General features: G+C 53.4%; 1 protein-coding gene across 1 annotated transcript in view; it reads right to left on the minus strand.

Moving 5' to 3' along the window:
* Window positions 1-9,529, minus strand: part of LOC146157394 (uncharacterized) — an 87,755-nt gene extending 78,226 nt beyond the window's left edge. The window contains exons 1-3 of the mRNA XM_083388201.1: window positions 9,348-9,529; window positions 8,584-9,198; window positions 6,387-6,572 (exon numbers count right to left, since the gene is read on the minus strand). Of these exons, the coding sequence (XP_083244327.1) occupies window positions 6,387-6,572; window positions 8,584-9,198; window positions 9,348-9,529 (983 nt within the window). The remainder of the gene's footprint in view (window positions 1-6,386; window positions 6,573-8,583; window positions 9,199-9,347) is intronic.
* Between the last annotated feature and the right edge of the window lie 937 nt (window positions 9,530-10,466).

Consider the following 10,466-nt stretch of genomic DNA (forward strand, 5'->3'; position numbering starts at 1 on the left):
CCGTCACGAATGAGAGACCGCCAACGACGATACCCGAGTCGGCAGCACCCATGGCCTTAGCACCTCCATAGTACTGACCCGGGCCGCCGTAATACTGACCGTGGCCAGCCGCACCTCCGAATGCATTAGCGCCAATCACAGTATCTCCCATAGTAAAGTAGGTCTTGGTCATGTCCTCTCCGTCTTCTTCGCCTCCGACGTACACGTCGCTACCTTGCTTGCTAGCAGCGAGCGCTTTTCCGAGGGCTGCATTTTCGGCCGCATTGGCGAGCAAAACATCGCTGCCGGTCGAACCGTCACCTCCAGTCACGGTTTCGAAACTAGCGCCTCCTAGGACGATGTCCGACTTGCCCTGTCCGAATGCTCCATTATAAGCTGGGCCGCCGTAGTGTCCTCGATAGAGGCCATTGCCGGCTAGAGCGCCAGCTGCAGCTCCACTGCCAATTACAGTGTCGCCGAGCTGGTAAATGGTCTTGGACTTCTTGCCGCCCTTTCTGCCACCGTCGACAGCGACGCCGGCGTCTTGGGCGCCGTAGGCCGCGCCGAGTCCAGCAGCCGCTTGATCGGCAGCCATGCCAGCCTTGACAACTCCGTCGTAATGGTCGCCATCATAATCTTCCGTCACGAATGAGAGACCGCCAACGACGATACCCGAGTCGGCAGCACCCATGGCCTTAGCACCTCCATAGTACTGACCCGGGCCGCCGTAATACTGACCGTGGCCAGCCGCACCTCCGAATGCATTAGCGCCAATCACAGTATCTCCCATAGTAAAGTAGGTCTTGGTCATGTCCTCTCCGTCTTCTTCGCCTCCGACGTACACGTCGCTACCTTGCTTGCTAGCAGCGAGCGCTTTTCCGAGGGCTGCATTTTCGGCCGCATTGGCGAGCAAAACATCGCTGCCGGTCGAACCGTCACCTCCAGTCACGGTTTCGAAACTAGCGCCTCCTAGGACGATGTCCGACTTGCCCTGTCCGAATGCTCCATTATAAGCTGGGCCGCCGTAGTGTCCTCGATATAGGCCATTGCCGGCTAGAGCGCCAGCTGCAGCTCCACTGCCAATTACAGTGTCGCCGAGCTGGTAAATGGTCTTGGACTTCTTGCCGCCCTTTCTGCCACCGTCGACAGCGACGCCGGCGTCTTGGGCGCCGTAGGCCGCGCCGAGTCCAGCAGCCGCTTGATCGGCAGCCATGCCAGCCTTGACAACTCCGTCGTAATGGTCGCCATCATAATCTTCCGTCACGAATGAGAGACCGCCAACGACGATACCCGAGTCGGCAGCACCCATGGCCTTAGCACCTCCATAGTACTGACCCGGGCCGCCGTAATACTGACCGTGGCCAGCCGCACCTCCGAATGCATTAGCGCCAATCACAGTATCTCCCATAGTAAAGTAGGTCTTGGTCATGTCCTCTCCGTCTTCTTCGCCTCCGACGTACACGTCGCTACCTTGCTTGCTAGCAGCGAGCGCTTTTCCGAGGGCTGCATTTTCGGCCGCATTGGCGAGCAAAACATCGCTGCCGGTCGAACCGTCACCTCCAGTCACGGTTTCGAAACTAGCGCCTCCTAGGACGATGTCCGACTTGCCCTGTCCGAATGCTCCATTATAAGCTGGGCCGCCGTAGTGTCCTCGATAGAGGCCATTGCCGGCTAGAGCGCCAGCTGCAGCTCCACTGCCAATTACAGTGTCGCCGAGCTGGTAAATGGTCTTGGACTTCTTGCCGCCCTTTCTGCCACCGTCGACAGCGACGCCGGCGTCTTGGGCGCCGTAGGCCGCGCCGAGTCCAGCAGCCGCTTGATCGGCAGCCATGCCAGCCTTGACAACTCCGTCGTAATGGTCGCCATCATAATCTTCCGTCACGAATGAGAGACCGCCAACGACGATACCCGAGTCGGCAGCACCCATGGCCTTAGCACCTCCATAGTACTGACCCGGGCCGCCGTAATACTGACCGTGGCCAGCCGCACCTCCGAATGCATTAGCGCCAATCACAGTATCTCCCATAGTAAAGTAGGTCTTGGTCATGTCCTCTCCGTCTTCTTCGCCTCCGACGTACACGTCGCTACCTTGCTTGCTAGCAGCGAGCGCTTTTCCGAGGGCTGCATTTTCGGCCGCATTGGCGAGCAAAACATCGCTGCCGGTCGAACCGTCACCTCCAGTCACGGTTTCGAAACTAGCGCCTCCTAGGACGATGTCCGACTTGCCCTGTCCGAATGCTCCATTATAAGCTGGGCCGCCGTAGTGTCCTCGATAGAGGCCATTGCCGGCTAGAGCGCCAGCTGCAGCTCCACTGCCAATTACAGTGTCGCCGAGCTGGTAAATGGTCTTGGACTTCTTGCCGCCCTTTCTGCCACCGTCGACAGCGACGCCGGCGTCTTGGGCGCCGTAGGCCGCGCCGAGTCCAGCAGCCGCTTGATCGGCAGCCATGCCAGCCTTGACAACTCCGTCGTACTGGTCGCCATCATAATCTTCGGTCACGAATGAGAGACCGCCAACGACGATACCCGAGTCGGCAGCACCCATGGCCTTAGCACCTCCATAGTACTGACCCGGGCCGCCGTAATACTGACCGTGGCCAGCCGCACCTCCGAATGCATTAGCGCCAATCACAGTATCTCCCATAGTAAAGTAGGTCTTGGTCATGTCCTCTCCGTCTTCTTCGCCTCCGACGTACACGTCGCTACCTTGCTTGCTAGCAGCGAGCGCTTTTCCGAGGGCTGCATTTTCGGCCGCATTGGCGAGCAAAACATCGCTGCCGGTCGAACCGTCACCTCCAGTCACGGTTTCGAAACTAGCGCCTCCTAGGACGATGTCCGACTTGCCCTGTCCGAATGCTCCATTATAAGCTGGGCCGCCGTAGTGTCCTCGATAGAGGCCATTGCCGGCTAGAGCGCCAGCTGCAGCTCCACTGCCAATTACAGTGTCGCCGAGCTGGTAAATGGTCTTGGACTTCTTGCCGCCCTTTCTGCCACCGTCGAGAGCGACGCCGGCGTCTTGGGCGCCGTAGGCCGCGCCGAGTCCAGCAGCCGCTTGATCGGCAGCCATGCCAGCCTTGACAACTCCGTCGTAATGGTCGCCATCATAATCTTCCGTCACGAATGAGAGACCGCCAACGACGATACCCGAGTCGGCAGCACCCATGGCCTTAGCACCTCCATAGTACTGACCCGGGCCGCCGTAATACTGACCGTGGCCAGCCGCACCTCCGAATGCATTAGCGCCAACCACAGTATCTCCCATAGTAAAGTAGGTCTTGGTCATGTCCTCTCCGTCTTCTTCGCCTCCGACGTACACGTCGCTACCTTGCTTGCTAGCAGCGAGCGCTTTTCCGAGGGCTGCATTTTCGGCCGCATTGGCGAGCAAAACATCGCTGCCGGTCGAACCGTCACCTCCAGTCACGGTTTCGAAACTAGCGCCTCCTAGGACGATGTCCGACTTGCCCTGTCCGAATGCTCCATTATAAGCTGGGCCGCCGTAGTGTCCTCGATAGAGGCCATTGCCGGCTAGAGCGCCAGCTGCAGCTCCACTGCCAATTACAGTGTCGCCGAGCTGGTAAATGGTCTTGGACTTCTTGCCGCCCTTTCTGCCACCGTCGACAGCGACGCCGGCGTCTTGGGCGCCGTAGGCCGCGCCGAGTCCAGCAGCCGCTTGATCGGCAGCCATGCCAGCCTTGACAACTCCGTCGTAATGGTCGCCATCATAATCTTCCGTCACGAATGAGAGACCGCCAACGACGATACCCGAGTCGGCAGCACCCATGGCCTTAGCACCTCCATAGTACTGACCCGGGCCGCCGTAATACTGACCGTGGCCAGCCGCACCTCCGAATGCATTAGCGCCAATCACAGTATCTCCCATAGTAAAGTAGGTCTTGGTCATGTCCTCTCCGTCTTCTTCGCCTCCGACGTACACGTCGCTACCTTGCTTGCTAGCAGCGAGCGCTTTTCCGAGGGCTGCATTTTCGGCCGCATTGGCGAGCAAAACATCGCTGCCGGTCGAACCGTCACCTCCAGTCACGGTTTCGAAACTAGCGCCTCCTAGGACGATGTCCGACTTGCCCTGTCCGAATGCTCCATTATAAGCTGGGCCGCCGTAGTGTCCTCGATAGAGGCCATTGCCGGCTAAAGCGCCAGCTGCAGCTCCACTGCCAATTACAGTGTCGCCGAGCTGGTAAATGGTCTTGGACTTCTTGCCGCCCTTTCTGCCACCGTCGACAGCGACGCCGGCGTCTTGGGCGCCGTAGGCCGCGCCGAGTCCAGCAGCCGCTTGATCGGCAGCCATGCCAGCCTTGACAACTCCGTCGTAATGGTCGCCATCATAATCTTCCGTCACGAATGAGAGACCGCCAACGACGATACCCGAGTCGGCAGCACCCATGGCCTTAGCACCTCCATAGTACTGACCCGGGCCGCCGTAATACTGACCGTGGCCAGCCGCACCTCCGAATGCATTAGCGCCAATCACAGTATCTCCCATAGTAAAGTAGGTCTTGGTCATGTCCTCTCCGTCTTCTTCGCCTCCGACGTACACGTCGCTACCTTGCTTGCTAGCAGCGAGCGCTTTTCCGAGGGCTGCATTTTCGGCCGCATTGGCGAGCAAAACATCGCTGCCGGTCGAACCGTCACCTCCAGTCACGGTTTCGAAACTAGCGCCTCCTAGGACGATGTCCGACTTGCCCTGTCCGAATGCTCCATTATAAGCTGGGCCGCCGTAGTGTCCTCGATATAGGCCATTGCCGGCTAGAGCGCCAGCTGCAGCTCCACTGCCAATTACAGTGTCGCCGAGCTGGTAAATGGTCTTGGACTTCTTGCCGCCCTTTCTGCCACCGTCGACAGCGACGCCGGCGTCTTGGGCGCCGTAGGCCGCGCCGAGTCCAGCAGCCGCTTGATCGGCAGCCATGCCAGCCTTGACAACTCCGTCGTAATGGTCGCCATCATAATCTTCCGTCACGAATGAGAGACCGCCAACGACGATACCCGAGTCGGCAGCACCCATGGCCTTAGCACCTCCATAGTACTGACCCGGGCCGCCGTAATACTGACCGTGGCCAGCCGCACCTCCGAATGCATTAGCGCCAATCACAGTATCTCCCATAGTAAAGTAGGTCTTGGTCATGTCCTCTCCGTCTTCTTCGCCTCCGACGTACACGTCGCTACCTTGCTTGCTAGCAGCGAGCGCTTTTCCGAGGGCTGCATTTTCGGCCGCATTGGCGAGCAAAACATCGCTGCCGGTCGAACCGTCACCTCCAGTCACGGTTTCGAAACTAGCGCCTCCTAGGACGATGTCCGACTTGCCCTGTCCGAATGCTCCATTATAAGCTGGGCCGCCGTAGTGTCCTCGATAGAGGCCATTGCCGGCTAGAGCGCCAGCTGCAGCTCCACTGCCAATTACAGTGTCGCCGAGCTGGTAAATGGTCTTGGACTTCTTGCCGCCCTTTCTGCCACCGTCGACAGCGACGCCGGCGTCTTGGGCGCCGTAGGCCGCGCCGAGTCCAGCAGCCGCTTGATCGGCAGCCATGCCAGCCTTGACAACTCCGTCGTAATGGTCGCCATCATAATCTTCCGTCACGAATGAGAGACCGCCAACGACGATACCCGAGTCGGCAGCACCCATGGCCTTAGCACCTCCATAGTACTGACCCGGGCCGCCGTAATACTGACCGTGGCCAGCCGCACCTCCGAATGCATTAGCGCCAATCACAGTATCTCCCATAGTAAAGTAGGTCTTGGTCATGTCCTCTCCGTCTTCTTCGCCTCCGACGTACACGTCGCTACCTTGCTTGCTAGCAGCGAGCGCTTTTCCGAGGGCTGCATTTTCGGCCGCATTGGCGAGCAAAACATCGCTGCCGGTCGAACCGTCACCTCCAGTCACGGTTTCGAAACTAGCGCCTCCTAGGACGATGTCCGACTTGCCCTGTCCGAATGCTCCATTATAAGCTGGGCCGCCGTAGTGTCCTCGATAGAGGCCATTGCCGGCTAGAGCGCCAGCTGCAGCTCCACTGCCAATTACAGTGTCGCCGAGCTGGTAAATGGTCTTGGACTTCTTGCCGCCCTTTCTGCCACCGTCGACAGCGACGCCGGCGTCTTGGGCGCCGTAGGCCGCGCCGAGTCCAGCAGCCGCTTGATCGGCAGCCATGCCATCCTTGACAACTCCGTCGTAATGGTCACCCCCAAAATCCTCAATAAAGAAAGCGTTTCCACCATAGTGACTTCCAGCTAATCCTCCGGTTCCTGTCGCTTGTTGTGAATTAGTTTCGACACATTTTGTAATAGGGCAGCATTCTTCTGATTGCAGGTGCACACGTTTGGAAGTTCCGGGACATTCTGGGTTTCCTAGTTCGGGACATTTATCCTTGTTACATTTACATTCGTATGTACAGCAGCACTCATCTAATTGATAGGTCATTAAATCCTCGTAATAGTTGCAGATGTTCGAGCTGTAAGGGCAATTTGAAATATCACAATCGGCTGCAACAACCCTGTAGTTGTAGCAACATTCATCTGCTTTTTCTTCGATCACGTGATAGCCCACCGGTGCAATTGGATATGATTCACATTCTCTTGTCTCACATCTAAAAGTATATCACGAATTTCAATGTGGTTATATACGTGTTCACACATATTTATGCAATGTTATTGTAGCGACACAAAAATATAGTTATGTGTAACAATTGCTTCATACAAAAATTCGCGTTTTTTGTAACGCTAAGTTGTTATCGCTTAGCGCACTTGTCGACAAACTATTCCTAGTCGCGGGCAAAAGCCAGACTTCGAAAGGTCTCGTCGGGCTGCAACAAATTTTAACTGTCAATTTGGTTGTAAAATGTGTGGTTTTTAAAGATTTTAGTATAACAACTGCTGATCAGCAAGGTAGTTAGGATTGTTGTAATTAAAAATTGGTCGAGTCTCTGCGGCGTCATCCATGATCACAATGAAAAGATGTAATAAAGATACTTTAGAAAAACACGATAAACGTCATTGTGGAAATTGACTAGGGTTGTAAGCTCTCGGTGCTTTGTAAATATATAAAAGAAACAATTACATTCATCTGTTTGACAGGGTTTATCGGTCGGTCGCATATACTAAGTTGGCGAAACCTGTATTGTTTATAGTTCCAGCTTGTGCGCCTTTAGGTCGAAAATATCCCCTAAAACGAACACACACTAGATCAGTGATTCTCAACCGCGGCTCTCAACTGTACATTTTGCGGCTCTCTAACCGAGTGAAAAATTAGTTAGAAGTAGCAGAATTGCAACAAAGTAAGTAAGAGAAATGAAGAATTAATGAATTGTATCAGCAAGGATCCCGAGTACGAAGTACTAATGTTACCGGGTACTTCCATCCGGCTCTTTAAAATAATTTTGTGATTTGTTACGTCACAATATATTTAGTCCTGATCGACAAGCTATGGCAAACAGTGTTAATTAGTTAGCCTGGCTAGCGTAATGTATATTTGTTGTTTTCTTGTTGCTTTCTTAATGTTTTTTATGCGGCTCCTTGCAAACATTAGGTTTGAAATGCGGCTCTTGCTCTAAAAAAGGTTGAGAATCACTGCACTAGATATTGTACAACTGCTAAGGTAATTCAATGTCAAATTCGAGAAGATTGAATATTCAGGGCAATAGTACGATTCACAACAAAATTGGCGAAAGCGTGCCGCCTTTCACAGTTTCCGGTCTGTTTGGGTGTTTAGTTCGACACGAGGCAATGCTCTCCCCCCAAAAAAACAACAAATATATATATATATATCAACGTAAATTCAAGCGAAATTTGCGCTACCAAAGTTATGTTTCGGGTATGTCTTAGCCCATTTTGCAACAATCCATTAGCGCAAAGGCGCCGCGCGTGTCATCGTACTCCCTTAAATGAAAGTTTTGGTATAACCTGAACTATATAGCCTAAAGGCATTTTTTCTATCGTTTTAACAAACAAAAAATACACGGTTATTTTTTAAACTACAGGTTTCAATTTAGACAATGTTTAAGAATATATGTTTTGCAACTTTAAACAGGATAAACTATAGAATTTATCACTCTGTGTTAAAGTATTTTTCTCTACTTTTTAATGTGACTATGGCCGAACCACGACCATTTAAAAAAGGCAATTTATCCGTTAAGGCAAGTTGTTCACGTTTTGCGCAAATCGACAAAATTTTTGCATTGTGGCAACCTTTTTTAAGATCTCACGTTTATACGTAACTTTATAAAGTCATGGTTTGATGTACCTTTGTGAGAAAATTGTTTTTTTGTGCAATTGCTTAAGGGATAAATTTTAATTGAGTAGCTCAGAATGATAGAATTATTGTTTGTTTTTAGTAACGGACAGCTTATAAGGAGACTTGATTATTGATATTGATGTATGCCGCTATTTGTTAGTTTATTCGGTAATTTCGCCAAAAATAATCGAAGTGAGCCGTTAAAAATTCAATATTACTGAGGTACTCTAATATTTGGAAGTACATTTCTTGCGAAATACCACGCATTCACATCCAAAAGACATGTTTTAACATGTTACGCGGCTAGCGGTAATTCGTATGGTCTGGCCGAAGCTTTGCAAAACCAATAAAGCAAATCATTCACTAACCTGACGTCGTTGTTGTCACAGCAAGTGCACAGGCGACACGGATCCCCATCTCCGTACCAGGTCTTGCCGAATTCGCGCTCCTGACCGCTGCTGTCGACGCACATCGCACTTTCGGTGACGATTTCAAGTGCTGACAGTCCCGAAGCTCCAGCGCCCGCACCAGCCAAACCGCTAGCTTGGCCACCCACGTAAGGTGAGAAAAGCCCGGCGTCGTTAAACGAAGAATGACCCGCGGAGAGTCCCGGTGCCAGCAGACCAGCGGCTGCGTGCGCGGCCGAAGCTTGGCCGTCGCCCGACGAGATGCATTTGCCGGCCGCGCAACATTCGTCAGATTCGATGACGACACGAGTGCTTCCCTCCGGACAGGCGGGGTTTCCTAGTGCTGGGCAGAGCGACGGATTGCACTTGCACTCGTACGTAGCACAGCACTCGTCAATCGAGTAGCTGACGAGGTCTTCGTAGGATGCGCAGCTTGGTGCCGAGTAGGGACAAGACGAAACGTCGCACTCGGTCGGCACCGAGCGATAAACCGGACAGCAAGTGTCGTTTTTGTCCAGGACAAGTGAAAACCCGTCGTCGGGCGTGGGTGGTTCGTCGCAAGTCTGTCGCTCGCACCTAAAAAAACAGCATGAAAAAAGGTTTGACTTCGGGTTTAAATGTCCAATAAGTGTAAAGTTCTATTAAATAGCAACAAAAAGGGGATACATGACAACATACAAAAGAGATATTTCAATAAATCAAAAGACAAACAAATCCAAACCTACCTAATATCATCAACATCTACACAAGTGCAGGTAGAGCAGGGATCCTTATTGTCAGTCCAGGAGTCGCCGTAAAACTTATCTCGACCGAAGAAGTCGCAGCACATAGAAGCTTCGGCAAATACTTTCATCGAAGAGGAACTTACACCATTTCCGAACCCAGCAGCCGCTTGATCGGCAGCCATGCCAGCCTTGACAACTCCGTCGTAATGGTCGCCATCATAATCTTCCGTCACGAATGAGAGACCGCCAACGACGATACCCGAGTCGGCAGCACCCATGGCCTTAGCACCTCCATAGTACTGACCCGGGCCGCCGTAATACTGACCGTGGCCAGCTGCACCTCCGAATGCATTAGCGCCAATCACAGTATCTCCCATAGTAAAGTAGGTCTTGGTCATGTCCTCTTCGTCTTCTTCGCCTCCGACATACACGTCGCTACCTTGCTTGCTAGCAGCGAGGGCTTTTCCGAGGGCTGCATTTTCGGCCGCATTGGCGAGCAAAACATCGCTGCCGGTCGAACCGTCACCTCCAGTCACGGTTTCGAAACTAGCGCCTCCTAGGACGATGTCCGACTTGCCCTGTCCGAATGCTCCATTATAAGCTGGGCCGCCGTAGTGTCCTCGATAGAGGCCATTGCCGGCTAGAGCGCCAGCTGCAGCTCCACTGCCAATTACAGTGTCGCCGAGCTGGTAAATGGTCTTGGACTTCTTGCCGCCCTTTCTGCCACCGTCGACAGCGACGCCGGCGTTTTGGGCGCCGTAGGCCGCGCCGAGTCCAGCAGCCGCTTGATCGGCAGCCATGCCAGCCTTGACAACTCCGTCGTAATGGTCGCCATCATAATCTTCCGTCACGAATGAGAGACCGCCAACGACGATACCCGAGTCGGCAGCACCCATGGCCTTAGCACCTCCATAGTACTGACCCGGGCCGCCGTAATACTGACCGTGGCCAGCCGCACCTCCGAATGCATTAGCGCCAATCACAGTATCTCCCATAGTAAAGTAGGTCTTGGTCATGTCCTCTTCGTCTTCTTCGCCTCCGACATACACGTCGCTACCTTGCTTGCTAGCGGCGAGCGCTTTTCCGAGGGCTGCATTTTCGGCCGCATTGGCGAGCAAA

The sequence above is a fragment of the Ascidiella aspersa genome, chromosome 4 (genome assembly GCF_963924565.1).
Source record: "Ascidiella aspersa chromosome 4, kaAscAspe10.2, whole genome shotgun sequence".
Classification (NCBI taxonomy): Eukaryota; Metazoa; Chordata; class Ascidiacea; order Phlebobranchia; family Ascidiidae; genus Ascidiella; species Ascidiella aspersa.